At 34.7% G+C, this 20,047-nt stretch overlaps 6 protein-coding genes across 6 annotated transcripts; 3 read left to right on the forward strand and 3 right to left on the reverse strand.

The window, feature by feature from the left end:
* Nucleotides 1-646: 646 nt before the first annotated feature.
* On the reverse strand, nucleotides 647-4,009 carry LOC17875032 (probable pectinesterase 56). Its single transcript, XM_006282292.2, has 4 exons — nucleotides 3,864-4,009; nucleotides 3,639-3,746; nucleotides 2,486-2,750; nucleotides 647-1,451 (listed from the first exon to the last, which is right to left on the reverse strand). The coding sequence occupies exons 1-4, from the start codon at nucleotides 3,993-3,995 to the stop codon at nucleotides 757-759; spliced, it is 1,200 nt and encodes a 399-aa protein (XP_006282354.2). The 5' UTR covers nucleotides 3,996-4,009; the 3' UTR covers nucleotides 647-756.
* A 5,000-nt stretch (nucleotides 4,010-9,009) lies between these two features.
* LOC17876805 (protein FRIGIDA) lies at nucleotides 9,010-11,365 on the forward strand. Its single transcript, XM_006280119.2, has 3 exons — nucleotides 9,010-9,998; nucleotides 10,225-10,397; nucleotides 10,488-11,365. Exons 1-3 carry the CDS (start codon nucleotides 9,041-9,043, stop codon nucleotides 11,178-11,180), a joined length of 1,824 nt encoding a protein of 607 aa, XP_006280181.2. The 5' UTR covers nucleotides 9,010-9,040; the 3' UTR covers nucleotides 11,181-11,365.
* Nucleotides 11,284-13,712, reverse strand: LOC17875089 (superoxide dismutase [Fe] 2, chloroplastic). The gene is made up of 9 exons (XM_006279610.2): nucleotides 13,569-13,712; nucleotides 13,438-13,475; nucleotides 13,154-13,231; nucleotides 12,655-12,843; nucleotides 12,082-12,253; nucleotides 11,873-11,991; nucleotides 11,751-11,777; nucleotides 11,623-11,646; nucleotides 11,284-11,549 (listed from the first exon to the last, which is right to left on the reverse strand). Exons 1-9 carry the CDS (start codon nucleotides 13,633-13,635, stop codon nucleotides 11,349-11,351), a joined length of 915 nt encoding a protein of 304 aa, XP_006279672.1. The 5' UTR covers nucleotides 13,636-13,712; the 3' UTR covers nucleotides 11,284-11,348.
* Nucleotides 13,713-14,975: 1,263 nt separating this feature from the next.
* Nucleotides 14,976-15,554, forward strand: LOC17875455. The gene has a single exon (XM_006282294.2). It carries the CDS (start codon nucleotides 15,044-15,046, stop codon nucleotides 15,404-15,406), a length of 363 nt encoding a protein of 120 aa, XP_006282356.1. The 5' UTR covers nucleotides 14,976-15,043; the 3' UTR covers nucleotides 15,407-15,554.
* A 377-nt stretch (nucleotides 15,555-15,931) lies between these two features.
* On the reverse strand, nucleotides 15,932-17,329 carry LOC17876792. Its single transcript, XM_006280916.2, has 3 exons — nucleotides 16,890-17,329; nucleotides 16,222-16,417; nucleotides 15,932-16,143 (listed from the first exon to the last, which is right to left on the reverse strand). Exons 1-3 carry the CDS (start codon nucleotides 17,262-17,264, stop codon nucleotides 16,052-16,054), a joined length of 663 nt encoding a protein of 220 aa, XP_006280978.2. The 5' UTR covers nucleotides 17,265-17,329; the 3' UTR covers nucleotides 15,932-16,051.
* Nucleotides 17,330-17,595: 266 nt separating this feature from the next.
* On the forward strand, nucleotides 17,596-19,576 carry LOC17876906 (polyadenylate-binding protein 1). The gene is made up of 6 exons (XM_006280989.2): nucleotides 17,596-17,843; nucleotides 17,958-18,060; nucleotides 18,322-18,389; nucleotides 18,588-18,779; nucleotides 18,871-18,986; nucleotides 19,170-19,576. Exons 1-6 carry the CDS (start codon nucleotides 17,688-17,690, stop codon nucleotides 19,213-19,215), a joined length of 681 nt encoding a protein of 226 aa, XP_006281051.1. The 5' UTR covers nucleotides 17,596-17,687; the 3' UTR covers nucleotides 19,216-19,576.
* Nucleotides 19,577-20,047: the final 471 nt, after the last annotated feature.

The raw sequence follows: 20,047 nt of genomic DNA on the forward strand, positions 1-20,047 counted from the left end.
TATTAGGGATTGATTCGAGGACTTTAAAGCAAACTGATTCGTTGAAGTCACTATCTTTTTGTGTGCAGATGTCGCTGATTTCGCTCTTTGTAACTTTTGTAGTAAATCTTCCATACGATGATCCCACAAAAAGAAGTAAAACAACTATAAGAATCAACAAAAAGTGGTTTTTGATGTATGCAACCATTTTTTTTTAATTTTTTTTCCAAACCCTAGACAACGTACTTTTGTGAGATTGATTTTTTTCTTTTGGGGAAAATTTTGAAATTATTTATAGGGTGGAAGCATATCTTCAAATTTAAATGATAACGGATTTTGCTCAATTTTTGCTGTAAATGCTAACATATTATGTACCATAAAAAAATGATTTGAATCTTAAAAGAGCAATATATCAGATTTCAAATGGTCAAAGTATTCAATGGTTAACCAAGTTATCTACAAAGAACGATTGTGTGGCACTATGGCGCTTTAAGTTAGTGCAAAAATAAAATCAGGTCACTCGAAAGAAACGATTCCACAAAAACTCCCACTTAAGGTAATAAGTTATATTTCCTAACATTAAATAAGGCAAATAGCAATTTACCAGAAAGAGTGGATGAAAAGTTGACAAGATCATACCATATTACTATAAATCAGAGTAATTATATGATAATATGGGTACCACATATCTTTTGTTCCTAGTAGATAGCACTCATTATATAGAGTAGTAGGTTTACACGTTAAAACAACGTCGACAACATCATAAAGACGATGTAACTAAAGACCTATGTCATAAGGAACACCGGTTGAGTTCAACCACAAATGTCCCTCAAGGAGCTCTCCTACCGTGAAGTTTGCTGCTTCCTTTGGATCAGTAATCTTTCTAAAACCCTTCCACTGAACTCGCTTTGTTGTATCCGCTCCAGGTCCGGTATTCTCATATTCCCCGTAATAGAGAGTGGATAGGCGGGTAATGTCGCTGTCCCATGGGATCCAACCCGCAGGATCGATAAGATCGTCGATAAACGACTCCATGAAGACTACTCTTGACAACACACCCCATGGTCTTCCAAGATACGACTTCACCGTTCCTTTAACTGGAACAAGATCTTTACTAGCCGTGATGTTACACTTCTGAATTGTAAAACACGACTCTAAGCTCTTGAGGTCACGCTTTTGAGCAGTTATCACGTTGCTTTGTTTTGCAATTGGTTTTCGGACCTCGATACGGCAATATTGGAACACGGCCGATGCTTGACCGCAAATGAAGTCCACTGTGCCCGTGATGTAGCAATCTCGATAGAACTGTCTTTTTGAATGGGCGTATAGCGTATCCTGGTACCCTACAATGTCACAACGGTAGAAGACAACTTGATCACCGCTCACTCGAAGGGCGACAGCCGCATCCTTCTCCGGACCAGCCGTGTTCCGGATACAAAGATCTTGGCCTATGAACCCACTACCATCGATGGCTGCAAATAGATCACATTAGAGTTTGAAAAAATTACAACCATATACAGCTCGGGACAAATATGTTTAATGCGTTCTGATTGATAAACCGCTTCATGATTAAGTCCTTAAATTCATTTGGTTTACTTCGGTTTCTTTCTAATTCACTAATCTATTACACTTTAATAAAACTAGTTTAATATTCTCTTTTAGAGAAACAAAGAATGACGTTAGAGAAACTTTCACAAAATCTATTTGGTTTAATATTTCATTATGTTTACCAATGCCAAACCTCCAATCCTATTTTTCTATTTAGAGAAACAAACGAATTCAATAAAACCTTACCCATCGTATATATATGCGTTAACAAAAAAAATATTCTAAACTAGATAAAGTATAGTCAAATGGTAAATATCTATTTTAACATTTTGATTATTAAAAAAAATTGTAGACACGTTTGACCAAAAAAACTCAAACACCAAACATCAATGACACTCAATTCATTAAGGATACTTACGAATTTAGATCATATGCTAACTATCATATATTCTCAAACCAATCTCTACCGAATATACTTTTTACTTGCCAAAACCTACTAAACTTGGTAATCAAAAAACTGTATCACACGACAGTTTACTCGCCTAAATAATCTAAATCTAAGACTTGCATAAAGTTGGGATATTAAACAAAAGACTAAGGCCCAACAAACTAAAAACTATGTAATTTGATTCAAATCCATTTAACTAATTTTTTCCTTTCTACCAAAATAGTATTATTTTGAATGCGTTAAAAACAGAATTTTTTGTTTGAAAATCAACAGATTTAGGTAAGTTAAAATAAACAAACAAAGAATAATTCTGCTTTCTAAAGGTGCATAGTTTACTTTAATCTAACATATAATACATTTTAACTTAGCTAAATTCAAATATTAAAAATCATCAATTTCACCTTAGTTTAAAATGTATATGTTACTATTATCATCCATGATTTTCTCTTATTCTTCAAATTAAGATTGGTTGATCAATAATATTTTTAAAAGATAAAAGAGATATTTTACCTAGTGTTGCCGAATCATATGTTTTAGTACCGTCTTTCACGTTTAAACTTCCAGTAATGATTGTTGAATCTCTTCCCTCTCCAACAAGGCTTAGGTTTGTTTTCTCCGTGCCAATCTTAACGATTTCGTCGTATATTCCCTTTTTCACGAATATGATAAAACGTGTTTTGCTTAAGTTTGGTGCTGCCGCAACTGCTTCGTTTATGGTCTTGAAGTCACCGGTACCGTCTTTTGAAACAACAAGGTCGGGATTCCTCTTGAGTGACTGCACCATATAAAGAAAATTAGGGAATATTAATAACCTTAGCAATTGGAAAACATATATTAAAAGTGTCAACAATTATCTACGTTGGGCGACAATTGTAAAATATCGGCCTTTTTCCAACTATGTATGATTGTAAAGTTTATATGTTTTGTAAAAATCAATGCGAATTGAAAAACTGAAATTGTTCGGAAACGTAAAAAAAAACAGAACATGAAGTCAAAAACAGAACACAACACTCGTAAATAAAGACAAGGAGATTAAGCCTAAGGAATAAATTAAATTGATCCACAACATCTCTCCTCTAATCCGAGTAAACATATTGTACAAATTAAAGTTATATTTTAAAATAAAAATTTAAATCTATCGTTGCCTTTTGTTAAACATGATAGGCTACAATCTGTAGTACTACACAAATTTAGTTACAACATTTATCAAAATAGTTTTCTAAAACCCAAGAAAGACAAAAACTAAAACTGAAACCAAACCAATGTGTGTACTTTGGTTACATACTCGGATATTTTGGTTCATGTTGGTTCATGATCAGTTCTTTCTTGTGTAATAATAATATTTTGAATATTGCTACTTTAAGCTTTTTTTTAAATGTAGTAATGTAAAAACTCTATCACTAACAAAAATTAAGAACAACCGGAAAATAGTTGTTTACTTGAAAAAATACCAGTTTTTAGAATATCAGTTTTTATAAATAAAAGAAAAAAGTATCTTGGTTGATATCATCTTTTTGCCATACAAAAATATATACATTTTAATAGTGGGATTAGCAAATAGAAAAACATATTTGAAAGGACGTCAATAAAGTTTTGTATATACTAAAGGATACATGTCTACATTTTACTTATAGATCAATAAAGAAGTGTTGTTTTACATTACCTTGGAGTCAAGATCATAGGAGGTTGAAGGAACCACCATTTCAATGACATCAAAGGAAGAAGCTGAAGGAATCACCTTCTCCTTGAGATCATAGGGACTTGATATCATCTTTTTGCCATGAAAGAAAGAAGTTTACATTTTAAAAAGTGGGATTAGTAAATAGAAAAGCATATCTAAAGGGATGTTGATAAATTTTGGTATACAAAAGAAGTACTTTTACATTACCTTGGAATCATCAAGATCACAAACAGCTGAGGGAACCACCATCTTAATTAGATCAGAAGCAAATGGATGAGAAACAAAAGACATTAGAACAACAATGCAAATGAAGAGCTTGGAGTTAAGAAGAATAGCCATGGCTAAGAGGCTAGTTTTCTCTCTCTTTTGTGATGACTTTAGAGTTTAGAGCATAGAAGAAAGAGGTCGATCCTTATAAATAGAGAAATGTGAAATACTTGTAGTAGTTCATGTATAATAAATATATCCTTTCTTTTTAATATTTTTACCTGTACATTATGAATATATTATTGTATGATGAGATATGAAAGAAAAAAAAAAACTTAATTCATTGTATTTCATTTCCAAATTTGTTACTTTCGTTCGTCAATGCTCACCAACTTATCTTAAAGTTTTAACTCTTTCAATTAATTTCCCACTTATGATAACTTCCTAGAGCCAAGTTTATTATTTGAAAAAAACAAATAAAATGTCTTTGTCAAAAACGGATTTGTAAGGATACATACAAACAGTTGTTCTCCACAATATAGGTTTTTGAAATTTTATTAAACGATCAATTATGAGTCACAAATCGAGTAGTAGTAATTAATTTGTCCTAAGTGTAATAAGATGCATGCAGGCACTAAAAATGTAACATTATGTGTAACATTATGCATTTTTTTCATTTAAATGTAACATTATGTGTAAAATAATAAATTAAAGAATACATGAGATATTATGAGTAATCAATAAATTAGAGAGTAGAAGAGAGAGGTCGATCCTTTTAAATAGAGAAATAGGAAGTACTTGAACTCTTCTTATACAACTTATTTTTTAGGGTTATTAGCATTTACACCTACTTCAAACTAAACTATTCACCATTACACCCATTTTCAACTATACCTATACTTTTCCTTCATAAAAAGACTATCATATCCTCAAAACAATTTAACTCCTCTCTTTGCTGTCTAACTTCTTCACTTTCTCTCTTAATTTACCTTTTTTGTTTTTATTGTGGTTAAAAATCAATCCTTAAGACCATCTAACTTCCACACCATCTCTCGTTACTGTCTCAATTTTACTTTTTTTTTTTTATTTTAGTAAAAAATTTAATTTAGAAGAGAAGCTTCCCATTCTTTTTCATCCAAACCCTAACTCTAGTTTCATAGTTTTTGGTTCGACTTTGCCGTTGCGTTCATCGAACCACCGCCGCAACTTCGGTGTTAACTTCACCACCATCAACACTTCCCCCCTTCTAACCTTCTGTCTTTCCGCCGCCACTAAGTTTAATTACCCAGCAATATCCCTCTATCCTCTAGATTGGTAGTGAAGAGTCGTCTCCCTTACCCACCGGAACTCTATATCCCCCGTTCACCCTCCCTCCTCCGGATTGGTAGTGAAGAGTCATCTCCTTTACTCCTCTGCCGGAACCCTATTAATCTGAAGCCTCCCCTAGGCGGTTGAATATGACTATGAATTGTGGACAGTGTTTGGTGGATACCTAATGCGTTCGGTGGATAACATTAATGGATAGTATTGTGGTGTCTGGTGATAGTGTTGTGGTGTCTGGTGACAGTGTTGTGGACAGTGTTCTAATCTAAGTAAGATCTGGTCTCTGGTGACAATGTTGTGGACAATGTTTTAATCTAAGTAAGATCTGGTGTTTGGTGACAGTATTGTGGACAATATTTTTCAATGTTACCTTAATTGTGGACAGTGTTCTAATATAAGTAAGATGTGGTGTCTCTTTGTGTTCTAATCATGTGGACAGTGTTCGGTGGATAACATTAATTGATAATTTTACCTTAATTTGCAGCAATATGTGCTTTAACTTTTTGCAAGAAGCAAACGACGGAGATCTTGCTTTGTTGTTACCGCGGCGGCGACATAGACTTTTGGGTTTTTGTGGCCGTTCTTCTGGGTTTACCATTTGCGGTGAGCCTTCATACCGAAAAAGATTCCATAAGCTTAGTCAACTCCGACGAAACCAAAAATCCAACACCGCACCCTTTAAATTCCATAAGATTAGCACAGAAATGTCCCAAAATAATCATAGATCTCCAAAACAGAGATGATAAACTCGTTTGGCGTAATAGAAAGATCAATATATATATATATATATATGTGTGTGTGTCGTGTTGCTTATTGACACAAACACAAACACTTTCCCAGCCGTAGGAGCGTAGGACTATAATAATTTAGTTGAAATCCAACAGTCAAATAAATGAGGGGGGGGGGGGCGATTTCGTCTTCACAAGTTTGTCTCCCTTTATAAAAACTAGAGAAAAGTATAGTAAGAGTAGTAAGTAGGTGTACGCGAGAACAAACTCCACTAAAGTGGGTCTAGATGTTATTGACCCTATTTTTTAATAGTTCAGGTATACATTTGTTTGATTTATTTCATTTTTCTCATTGATATTCTACTATTTAATTATTACCTTGTTTGTTTTCAAAAAGAAAAAGGAAAAAAACTATTACCACTTGTTTTGTGTTATCCCTTCTTTCTAGTTTTGTTTATAATATATTTTTGTACGAAGAAATGAAAAAAAAAACCCTTAATTCCTGTTTATGTCATTTGCATAAATTTGTTAATTCTGTTCATCAATGCTCAACGACTCATATTAAAGTTTTTAACTCTATCAATTAATTTCCCTCATATAATGATTTCCTAGCCAAGTTCATTGTTTCAAACAAACTAATAAAATGTCTTTGTCAAAATGTGTCTTTGTCAAAACAGATTTGTACATATGCAAACAAATACTTGTTCTCCACCATACTTTTATGTATAGGTTTCGAATTTTTCTTTGCCGATCGATTATGAGTTACATATATAGTTAAGTAGTATTTAATTTGTATAAGTGTAGTGTAATAAGATGCATATCAACATATTAAATAATAGATTATGCATGCATGCATGCATAAATAATATATTTATGCTCTTCAAATTTTATATGGTTATAGTGTAATCGGTTGGGTGATTTGATTTGTACACACACGTGTAGGTAACACGATTAAAATAATGAATCCATTATCCATACGACCATACCACACATGAATTGCTCTTGTAGTCAGTGTGTTACATATAATTAAGTATCTTAGCTAAATATTTACATAACATAATTATAACGGTGTGCATGCATTGATTCCAACACGTATTGTTTTGTTTAATTTGAGCTATTTTTTCTCATATGACGATGTGCATCATGCTATTTTTCACAGTATATTACTAAAAATTATTATTTTATTTTGCCTAAAGTCACTGTTTAATGCCATCGATTCTAATTTAATTATTTGCTGTACTTTTTGATCATTATAAATATATACAAACCATAACATTTTTCTTATATATGTGTAGTCAATAAATTAAATAATACATGTAATATATATAATATTTGAATTCAGTAATTTATCATAATAATAATAATAATAATAAGAATTCCGTTGACATTTCTAAATTTTAGGTTTGTATATATCTGAATTTATATACTTCAGATTAATATAAAATTCTAAAAATTAAAGCTACATTCTTTTTCCAACTAACAACTATACTCTAAAGAATTAAAAAACGGTTTGGACCACAAACTATAATCTTTTAATTCTTTTTTTTTTTTCTCATGTGTAATTTTGAATTTGATGAAACCATCAATGAATGCAAATACTCATACTTTAGTTCAACATATATATTTCTTCGAATCTTTGGCAGACATAGCCTTATTGTTCTAGTACTGAACTATATACAAAGTAGACCTAATAATTAAAATAACTCTAGTTCTGTGGTCTGATCTGCCCTATCTGCAAAAGTTTTATTTGGCGAAAGTACATAAGAAAATGTTAAAGAAGCCAGAAGAAACGTTCTAGAAGAATTCGTTTTTTCCAAGTACTTTAATACTGAAAAGCTCTGCACCAAACGTTTCTAGATGATTCAGTCAATGCAATTTTGTAGTATGGAACATGGACTGTTACATCCTTAACTACATGGATCGTTCATTGTTCAAGAAAGATCTCTTGATTTTTTTTGACATTAGTCTCTATTAGTAAAGTTCATTTGGGGATCAAACTGAACTGATATATACAAAGTCAATTTCTAATTTCTTCTTTTTTACTTAAAGATCATGTATAATTATTTTTCCTTATGAATAACAAACAAATTCATGTTATGTGTATATTAACATTGTGAATACGGCTGCATATTTGTTTGTTATAATTATACATGCATGATCTTCTCTTCAAAGTTAATAGGGCTTCATATTAACATTCTGAATAACAAACAAATTCATGTTATGTGTATTTCCATTTTCTATGTAGTGCAATTTTACAATTTTAGTTAAGCATATATATTTTATAAATCAATATACGTTTTTAGCCTTTTAGTAGTATTGATATAAAACATAAAAAAAAAAAACATTAATAGGAGATTATACATTATACAGCGTAGAATAGTTTTAACGTTCAAAACACTAATTAATTTGTCTTCAAAAGTGTAAAATGCAAAACACATACATGCGTAAACCGTAATTATAATTTAATAGTGATAATTCGCTCGACGTACATGCATATGGAGATGTGTTATGCAAACCAAAAATAAATAAACTTTAATCTAGTCTTTCAAAAATCAATCATTATCTTCAGTCTGGGACTTTTGGGTTTTGGTTCATCATGAAACCACATATCTAAAACCAAATTAAAGGGATAACAAAGTCAACAAACCTTCCTTTTATTAAAACATTTAAGAGGTATATTAAGTTATTAACTAATAGTATAAATTTTTATTAAAACAATGTCAAAAAGAAAAATACTACATACATTTAACTATTATGAATATTTAATTTAAATTATTACAGCTTTATACAGTTTTAAATTATTAAAATGTCAAAAAGTCAACAAACCTTCCTTTTAAAAATAAATCCAAATATCTAATTAATTTCGTTCAAAAAAATAAACACAAAGGTATGTTAAACAATACATTATAATATTATCTTATAAATAAATATTTCTCATATTTTGCTAAGAAATTAATGTTTTTTTTTTAACACAAAATTAATGTTTTTTTATGATATGGAAAATCTTACAATTTAAATCCATAATAAAATTATAAAATTTATTTTTCAGTACTCAGTACAGATGGAGAACTTTTAATTAGGGCTTTTTATTTTAATTTTAGAACTTTTCTTCTTCTCCACATTCCCATGGCCTTCCGCAACGGTTCTATGATCCCCGGGGTTGCGCAACCCTCTACGGCGACGATTCCCCGGCTGCACCAGTCTCACCAATCTGAGCGACGGCTGGGAGAATTGCCGGCGGTTTTCGAAACAGAGCATATTACGATCGGTGAATCTAAGCAGCCGGAGTTTTTTAAATCAATCGATGATTTGGCTGCGTTTTCAACTGCGGTGGAAGCTTTCAAACGCCAATTCGATGATTTGCGGAAGCACATCGAGTCAGTTGAGAACGCAATTGATTCAGAACTTAAGAGTAACGGCGTTGACATCGCCGCTTCTTCCAATTCGCATCAGCCGTTGTCGCCTCCGCGGAACAATGCTTCTGCTGAGACCACCGTGACAGTGAGCCAATCGTCTCAGGAGCCTGCTGAGACTGTACCGGAGACGTCGAATAAACCGGAGGGGGAACGTTTATGTGAGTTGATGTGTAGCAAAGGTCTGCGCAGATACATCTGCGGGAATATCTCTCATCGAGCTAAGCTAATGGAAGAGATTCCTGCAGCTTTGAAGTTGGCTAAGGAACCAGCGAAGTTTGTGTTGGAATGCATTGGCAAGTTTTACTTACAAGGGCGTAAAGCATATAGTAAGGATTCGCCTATGATCTCTGCGAGACAAGTTTCGCTTCTCATTCTGGAGTCTTTTCTTCTAATGCCTGATCCTGGTAAAGGGAAGCTCAAGATTGAGAGTTCTGTGAAAGATGAGGCAGAGATGGCAGCTGTTGCGTGGAAGAAAAGACTGATGGGTGAAGGAGGATTAGCTGTGGCAGAGCAAATCGATGCAAGGGGTCTGCTTCTACTAATTGCTTGTTATGGTGTTCCTTCGGACTTTAGGAGTATGGACCTGTTGGATTTGATACGGACGAGTGGTTCCAATGAGATTGTGGGTGCTTTGAGGCGGTCACCTTTTCTTGCCCCTATGATTTCAGGTACCATGTTCTGTCTTCGCTCGATAAATTTCATTGCAAAGGTGGTTCCTTTTGTTGATAGAATCCGTAAGTGTCGAGTTCCATCTTTGTTTTTCTGTAAGCTTTGGAGTAGAATTGCAAGTGAAATCATATGATTTTGCTGTTCAATACTAATTACGCTTTAAACAATGTCAATTTACTAAGGTTAATATAATAGGAATTGACGCAAAATTCTATTGAATCATAGGTATAGTTGAATCAAGTATCAAGCGTGGAATGCATATTGAAGCTCTTGAGATGGTGTATACCTTTGGGATGGAGGATAAGTTTTCAGCTTCTACAGTACTAACTTCATTCTTAAGGATGAAGAAGGAGTCATTTGAGAGGGAAAAACAGAAAGCCCAGTCACCGATGGCATATGTATGAACCCTTCCTTGCATATTATGTACCTTTATGAACTCTTTATTATCATCTGAATCATACCATTGTTATCTTTAAATTTCTTAACAGAAAGAGGCGGCTGAAAAGCAGCTAGGTGCATTATCGTCAGTGATGCAGTGTATGAAGACTCATAAGTTAGACCCTGCGAAAGAAATACCAGGGTGGCAGATCAAAGAGGAAATTGTTAAACTGGAGAATGTCACTCGTCAGCTCAACAGGGAGATGGAAGAGAAAGCAAGATCCATCACTTTAATGGAGGAAGAGTTACTCTCCAAGAGATTGTATAACGAACAGATGAAACGTCCGAGGTTGTCACCCATGGAAATGCCACCAGTATCTTCTTCATCATATACTCCTATCTATCGTGATCAAACCTTTCCTAGTCAAAGAGACGAAGACAGTGATGAAATATCAGCTCTTGTGAATAGTTACCTTGGCCCTTCATCATCTTTTCCTCATCGCTCAAGTCTCAGAAGATCCCCTGAATATATGGTTCCACCTGGTGGGTTAGGAAGAAGTGTATATGCATATGAACATCTGCCTCCAAATTCTTACTCTCCAGGTAACGGACAGAGACTTGCTCGGCAGTACTCTCCGGTTCATGGAAGACATCCACCACAGTACACTCCTCCAACTCATGGACAACAACAAATACCATATGGTCTACAAAGGGTGTACATACATTCACCATCTGAAGAAAGATATTTGGGTATATCCAATCACAAGTCTCCTCGTAGTAACTCATCACTAGACCATACATAGGAGGAATGTAAATTTGTCACTGTGTTTTTTTGTTTTTGTTTAAAGTAGTTATTCTTTTCCCCACCAACAGTCTCAAAATTTAAGTTAATGCAAGGGGCTTAAGAATGCAAAATTTTCTGCTCTCTGTAATTAACATTTCAGATGCTAATGTTATATGCTTCACAGGTTTTAGTCAACCTCAGATACATCAATATCACTATCTAAATAGACTTCTGGCTCTTCATCATCTGGATTCTCTTCATCTTCTGTATCTGTTCCTTCTTGTTCTCTTTGGGTTGCTCGAACCCTTGCAGCTTCTAGCCTTGTGCTTACAGTTTCCCATGACACAAGCTTTTCCATGAATGTATTTATGTATTCCGGTCTCCGGTTCTGCGTAGAACACAACAAATATTAGACCACTGCGTTCAAATGTAGTGAAAATCATTCAGCAATTTATTAATACCTCAAAATCCAGATAGTAAGCGTGCTGTTTGGCACAAAAGAAGGAAAAGGAAAAGGAAGTTAGCGAACTAAGAAACTGATCTATCTAGGTCAAATCAGATATAGAGGGATGAGTAGCATATATTATACCTCCCAGGTATCAATGGTGAGAAGTGGCTGCACAAAAGGACAGACCATATGTGTGAGGATATAAACAGCCATAATAGCCAAAAAGAACGTTTGATCTTCATATTAGAAGTTTAGACACTTACAGAATAATCCCATACGAGCGGATTTACTGCGTTTGGTGTCTTCACTATTACAAGCTTTTTATCTTCCTCCGTTGGGAGCGGATTTACAGCATTTGCAACTTCAAGTCTATTCGCCTTATCTGCATCAATGTGTCCCCAGAAGCTTAAGTATGTATTGTAAGTTGGGGGGTTTGCATATTTGGAAGAGGAAAAAAGTTAAAAACACTCACATGCGAGCCATGTCCAACCCGAACCAAAATTAGAGGCTGCAGCCGACTTGAACCTTTCCAAAAACTCTTCAAAAGACCCGAAATCTCTCTCTATTAATCTGAGGAGATCTCCAGTTGGCTTACCTCCACCTCCAGGTTGGATAGACTCCCAGAAGAACTCGTGGTTCCAAGCCTGCAAGCACCTCATATATCTTTATTTCACATTCATTCCGGATAAACCAACCCATCCCACATTAAGCAAATTGCCACTATGACCAGTGGTCCTAATCTGATTCAGAATGTATAGTCGGGTGGTTTGCCCGCTTATCCTGATGTTATTTCTTGTCCAATCCATAGTTCACAAGAAACTACACTTTCTCATGTATTTTTATGTAACCAAGTGATTTCTTGTAACGTTTAAATGCATCTACTATCTAAGCAATATTTTCACATAACCTGTAGATTTTCAACACAGATACTGCCATTTATATAAATAACGTGTACTTACAGGTTCCAGTCTAATATTTTTACATGAGCAGCCTAAAAAGGTTATTTTCCTTAAGAAAAAATGGTGGAAAGAAATATTGCATATACCTGTGCAGCATTGTTGAAGGCAGGAAGCATATTGCCTCTGTTGTATGAAAGAAGCACAACTTCTTCTAAGGACAATGTATCTAGATCTGTGCCTACGATTTGCTTGTTCAGGTTCTCAACGTAAGTTCTGTGATGTTTGCCCCAGTGATAATCCAAGGTTTCTCGGCTCATATGCGGTTCCAGAGCATCCTGCCATATATCAAACACAGAGTGAGCAACATCTCTCATATGATTCCAAAGCAGGAAGCTCATCATTTTTATATTTATTAAGTACGACTCACATCGTCTCCTGTTTGTTCTTCTTACATACGTCTTTTAAATTGAAACTACTGTCTACATCATAAGTGTATCAATACGATTAAACATTACTACCGTACTATTAGCACCAGAGAGAACAAACTCTAATCTAATTCTAGCAACCACAGTTCTCACACGGTGTGTCTTTCTAATCTTATCCTACTAGTTTTCAACTCTTGAAAGCAAATTCAAGAAAACGTACAAGAGGATATGGAGGCGGCTTCAACTCAAATCCCGCTGTAATAACACCGGAAACAGCCACCTTTGTCGCTAACCGTCTCTGGCGCAATTCAAAAAACAAACAAAGCATGTGTATTTTTAATTCGAGTCGAAAACAAAGTACTTCAAGTTTCATTGAAGCATTTCATCAAACACTATATCTGCATGGTTCACTGTTACCAGTACCACCTAAAGAAAAAAGTTCCTTGTAGAACTTATCAGCTAATTCGAACTTCAAGGAGACAAAAGAGAAGTAGCAAAACCAACCTTATCGTTTCTTCTCCATTGCAGTCGCCGGTTTGGCCCTGTAATTCACCAACCAAAAACCCATATAAAAACAAGTGTTCGTTCATAGAGAGGGAGAGATAGAGAGAAAGATAGATAGAAAAAAGAGAGACCTTGACAAGGAAGAAGCAGAGGAGAGCAGGAGAGAAATGAGGAAGAAGCTGTCACTGCAACAATCATCGTCTTTCTTCAAAGCGTTACTCTGATTATGTTTGTTTGATATCCCTTAATGTATTCGTATTTGTGACTGTCCTGCAACAAAATGTACTGAACCCTCCTCTCTTGCTTAGATAAGTGAGTCTTCTTATCTCCAATGTCAAAGTTCATTAGTATCAATTTTTTTTTTTATTATCACTAAAAGTTAAACACAAACCGAATTATTAATTTATTCAATGGTCTCCCCACCTGAAATTTTAATATGTTTTCATTATGTATCATTTGTCATTTTTTTGTTTAACATCGTTCATTTTTTTTTGTCAATGATTTTATTTTGGTATGTTTTATTTATTTAATTTTTAATTCAAATTTTACTATAATATGACATGGCACAGTTTTAGTGGATAAATCATAAGGGGTGAATAAAAGGTAAACTCTAGCTGAAAAAACAAAATCAACATTTTTTTAATTTAAAAACAAAAATCAACTTATTCATTAAAAGAAAATCAGAATTTAAAGTTTTAAACATAAACTTTTTGGTAAATCTCAAGGATAAGGTGTATTGAGAATATTTCCCTATTCTCCATATATACTACTAAATCTTTTATTTAATTTTATATAATTATCTTTATTTACACATAAAAATCTGTCTATGATTTTATTTTACTATGTTTTATTTATTTATTTTTTTAATTTAAATTTTACTATAATATGATATGGAGCAATCTATTGGATAAAACATAAGGAGGTGAATAAAAGGTAACTTTAGCTCAAAAACAAAAATCAACATTTTTTTAACTTAAAAACAAAAATAAACTTATTCATTCAAAGAAAATCAACATTTAAAGTTTAAACATAAAGTTATTTATAAATCTCAAGGATTAGGTGTATTAAGGATATTTTCCTATTTTCAATATATACTACTAAATTATACTCCTATATAAATATCTTGATTTATATATAAAGATTTATACTCCTATATAATTATCTTGAATTATATAATAAAGATTTTATTATATAAATCATGATTAATGCTTTTTAAGAAAATTTGCTAATTGTTTCCCTTCTGTCATCTACAGACTACAGTTGTCTTTTCCTATCCATTTCTAACCAAAGCGAGACTGGTAAGGAAATATATCTTTTGCTTTTACTGTCTTATAGTACTGTCTATCAGATTCAATGTGTCTAATTACTCCATAATCAAAACGTTTTGACCATTTTTATATCTTTCCAAACTTATTACAAAGTTTAACTAGCATACGTTTCACAATCCTAATTTTGTATCCGCTCCTACTACTCCATAACTTTCATATAAATATGACCACATAGCCAAACATAAACTTCATCAACACAAAAAACCAAACTACTAATCATCTAGTATTGCAACTTCTCTCTCAAGTCTTATATTTCTTTTGTTGCTTATAATCCCATCATGTCTATCAAGAGTGTGTTTCCTCTCCTAGTGGTTACACTATGCATCGCTGCCTCGGTTAACGCTCAGCTACCGCAGTTTCCACCGATCCAGTTCCCTTTTCCAAATCCCTTCCAACCAATGCCAGGAATGCCCGACCTGACCAAGTGCTGGTCGACAGTTATGGATTTGCCAGGATGCTTGGCTGAGATCAGACAAGCCGTCATGACCGGCAAATTTTGGACCGTTGGTCCAGCTTGTTGTAAAGCTTTCCTAGACGCTGAAGCTAACTGCACACCAAATCTTCCTTTCAACCCGTTTTTCCCACCTATGCTAAAACAACAGTGCATGAAAAACGCTCCTCCTCCAACCACCGCACTCTAGAATGCAACAAGTGGTTGTGTTATGTCATATGTGAGACATTATTTTTTTTTTCCAAAATTTGTGTTAGTCCCAGAATGTTGTTGGGTTTGAACAACAACAGCAAAAAGAAAGAAACAATGATCTAATAATAATAAAGTTCAGTTTCTTATATTTTCTGTCAATTTTATAAAATCTTTTAAGCATTTTCATCTGTCCTTTATGAAATGAACAAGTAGCAGAGCAGCTTCATTAGTTTGATGAATGAACAGTTTCTTATATTTTCTGTCAATTTATAAAATCTTTTAAGCATTTTTATTTTTCCTTTATGAAATGAACTAGTAGTAGAGCAGCTTTATTAGTTTGATGAATGAACAGTTTTTTTATATATTTTCTACCAATTTATAAAATCTTTTAAGCATTTTCATCTAATCCTTTTTGAAATGAACTAGTAGTAGAGCAGCTTCATTTGATTGATGAATGAACAGTTTCTTATATTTTCTGTCAATTTATAAAATCTTTTAAGCATTTTCATCTGTCCTTTATGAATGAAATGAACAAGTAGTAGAGCAGCTTCATTTCATTGATGAATGAAGAAGAATACATCACATACATAACATATATATTATCAAACAAAAATGTTACAAAAATAATGAAGTAAGGAAGGTCTCATGCCCAAGCTCTTTTCCTAGGGGAAAGATCAGAAGTCTTGATATCATCTATCTTGGCCGCCATTATGAAATCATTCAAGCTCAACCCTCCTGCATTGTTTATAAGAAACCATATATTATAACTCAAACTCGAACAACTAAAAGTCTATATGTATATGTTTGACATACCAATAGAAGTGGTGGATAGTTCAGCTCGAACTTGGGTAGGACTCTCCAAATGAAGAGAAGGGTAATGACCAGAAGCTTCAGCAACCTTATGGATCCTGTTTATGAGTTCAACACCGCACCCGAAATCCCTCACTTTCCACATGCACCTTATTTTCCTACCGCCTGCTTCATCCTCCACTATACTCCATCCCAGTACCTGGATCGTTTACATTATAATCATAAAAAATTGAGATAGCAAATCATCACAGCTAATCAAATCTAAGTAAGAGATATGTGAACACAACACAATGCTTGTTATTCGTGTGGCCAAAACAATTTCACTTGATTGTTAAAAAGGCTATGACTTACAATAAGATAGCAACATGAACACTACTACTTCATAAACTATATGATTGGAGAGTAGTAACACATGACACTTAACCATGGCAATGAGAAGAGTAACACATGGCACTTGTAAACAATAATCTATTGTTTTAGATGTCTAATTCACACCCGTCATGTAAAAATTCTATCTTTCTTGAACTAGATAAGCATAGCTGTAAATTTATAATGATAACAGATTCGACAACCATAGCAATGAGTAGACTAGCCAATACTATAGTAAAGATCGAGAATTTTAACGACATTTTTTTATCAACCAAAAAAATTGTGAAGCTTAGTAAACAGACCTTATGGAGGAGCGTTCGGGCATCATCGGCGGACAAAGGAGGCTGCGAAGGAGAAACAGGGGAACATTCAAGCTGAGAGAGAGACAAAACAGAAGCGTTTGGTATCAAAATCTTGTGCTCAGTGCTTTGGCACCCCAACACTTTGTCTCCGAACTGGCTCGCTATCTCCTCAGGGTAAGGGTCACGAGCTCCGAAATCACCGAGAAAATCCTGCGCCAGATTAGACCGGGTCACCGTTAACCGGTCTAGTTTACGGTTACTCCTGCTCGCAGGCGGTAGTAAACCGAACACTTTAAGGATTGTGCAAGAAGGTTTACGGATGAGGAGGGATGACACGGAGACGTTACACGGCGGTGATGATGACGTGGCGGCCATCGGGGGATGTGTTTGTTTTGCTCTGTTCCGAAGAAGATAAGAAGTTCTTGGTTTCAGAGAAGAGCCGTAAAGACCGACCACTGGAGTTAAATGGGTGAGATGCCACGTCATCATTGGCGATGTGCCACGTAATCATTGGCGAGATCATCTAAACAGTCGAGTGAGGCCCAGATGCCACGTCACGTTAAGCCCATTGGAAGGTCCAACCGACGAATTTGTTGGGTTGTCTACTTTGGTGAATCTATTCAAAGATTTTGTTTAATTTCCAAAATTATCCTTTTTGGTTATATTTAATTACGAACAAACCTTCCCATCCCTTTCTTTCCCGATTTCAAGCCCTAAAATTCCGAAACTTCTGTTTCTCTTCGCTTTTTTACGACAGTCGCCGAGTGAGAGATAAAAGTAAGAGAGAGAGAGACGAAGATGCCGTTGCACGATGAGCAAGAGCACGAGGTGTACGGTGGAGAGATCCCAGAGGAGGAAGAAGGAGAGATGGATACGGAGGAGTACGAAGAGCACGGCGGAGAAGAAGGAGCCGCCGCCGGAGATGAGGAGCTTGAACCAGGCTCTAGCTCTAGGGTATTTTGATTCTCCTTCTTCGATCTGTATTTGATCTAATTTTTAGATATATAGACACCTCCTTGTTTGTCACTGTATTTAGTATGTTGTTTTTGCTTGGATTTTGTATGATAGGACTTGGAGGATATGAAGAAACGAATTAAGGAGATCGAGGAAGAAGCTGGAGCTTTGCGTGAAATGCAAGCCAAAGCTGAGAAAGATATGGGTGCTGGTCAAGGTTTGTGCTTTATAACTCATGCTTAGAATCTTGAATCTTTATATGCTCAGCTTCACAATAGACCTTAAATTGATAGATTAGGGTATTGGAATCTTGTAGTGAATCAACGAATCTCTCATGAAATTTACTGGGTTTGGGTATAGGAAGGAATCATAATTAGTTTTTGTGTGTTTAGTGATGAAAAGCGATTCCAATTTACCAGGCAAGAATACCTTTAGCTAATCGTGTGAATGCCCTTTTTATTGTTGTATATCAATGAAGATCCTTCAGGTGGTGTCAGTTCAGCTGAGAAGGAAGAAGTGGATTCACGTTCAATATATGTTGGCAATGTAAGGCATCCACCATTAATATTCCCACCTTTTTCATTTATGTTTGTAAGAGTGTTTAGTATCACTGATTGTTGCTTATAATGTTTTTAAATTCATAAAACATTATTTCCCATCTTTGTGGATTTTATTAGTATCTGTGAAGCGCTAGTCCCCGCTGATTCCTTTTGCTTTTCTGTGCTGTGGTTTTGTGTATACTAGGTGGACTATGCATGTACTCCAGAGGAAGTCCAGCAGCATTTTCAATCCTGTGGGACAGTGAATAGGGTTACGATTCTGACTGACAAGTTTGGTCAACCTAAAGGTTTTGCCTATGTGGAATTTGTGGAAGTAGAAGCTGTTCAGAATTCTCTTATTTTGAATGAGTCAGAACTGCATGGTCGTCAGATAAAGGTGAAAACTCGTTTACTGTCATGGAGTCCATTGGCTATGTATCTAAATATATATATGTCATTAACAAAACTGAGTTTACAATCATTTTCAGGTATCTGCAAAGAGAACTAATGTCCCTGGAATGAAGCAATTTCGAGGAAGGCGTCCCTTTAGACCCATGAGGGGATTTATGCCAGGACCTCCATTCTATCCTCCATATGCCTATGGGTGCGTTCCAGAAACTTCTCTGCATTCCTCTCTTTTAAACAAAACCAGGAATGGTTGGGTTGTATATATAAAACTAATGATTGTTATAAAAGAGGCGATATGGTAAATTTATATGTTTGATTCGGTATATATATATTAGTGAGAGGAGTCATCATTGACAATGGTTGTTATGGTTTTGTGCAGGAGAGTTCCCAGGTTCAGACGGGCCATGCGGTACAGACCGTACTGATCAAGGCAAATTGGTGTTAAAAGTAGCAAGCTGCCTTTCAGTTCAGGAAGTGTTTATCATCATCAACTCGATTCTCAACTTGGTTCATGGGGCGCCGCAGTTGTTTCGATTAAAACCGAGAAGAGTTGGAGAAGAAGAATTGTATTGTATGGGCAGAAGAGAGGAGAGAGGGGGGAATCATATTTTTAGAAATTTCTGTACAATATTTGATGACAAGAGCAACATTTTGAGTTTCCTTGTTCTTTATCCTTTTTTCAACACGAGTCTCATAAAAAACTCGTAAGCTTTCCATTGAGAATGACTGCCACTCAGTTACTGCGATTTTTTTAACTCTTTATTTTAGGTTTGTGTGTTTTGATAAGATTTGAATCTTCCGAAACTAATTTTCCAGGAAAAAAGATACTGTTAACTCTTGCCAAATTCTCGAGCAGGCAACCCAATTTTCGTGTAGACCAAAGAAAAGGAATGATATAGACTGATGCACACAAAGCATGTACTCACACAAAGCATGTGTTACTATAAGAAAGGTACGTGTTCGATGTTGAGGCATCAAATTTAGGATGACCGTTAAAAGGTTCGTTACAACCTTATCATGGTCACCCCAAATTTGATGGCTCATCGAACATATACTTTTTTGCAGTAATTTTTTTGGGTATCGTTTCACTTGTTTAACAATTACAGTTTTAAAGATCTTGTAAACAAATTGGACACTAAAATTTATTCGCTTCTCAACCTAATAGAGAGAATATATTTTTAGAGACCGATTCTGTTTAACTAGATTCTCTAAAACTGTCTGTAACTGTTCCCTTTATGGCTTCACAAGGTAAGTCTG

Source organism: Capsella rubella, unplaced genomic scaffold (assembly GCF_000375325.1).
Source record: "Capsella rubella cultivar Monte Gargano unplaced genomic scaffold, Caprub1_0 scaffold_8, whole genome shotgun sequence".
Classification (NCBI taxonomy): domain Eukaryota; kingdom Viridiplantae; phylum Streptophyta; class Magnoliopsida; order Brassicales; family Brassicaceae; genus Capsella; species Capsella rubella.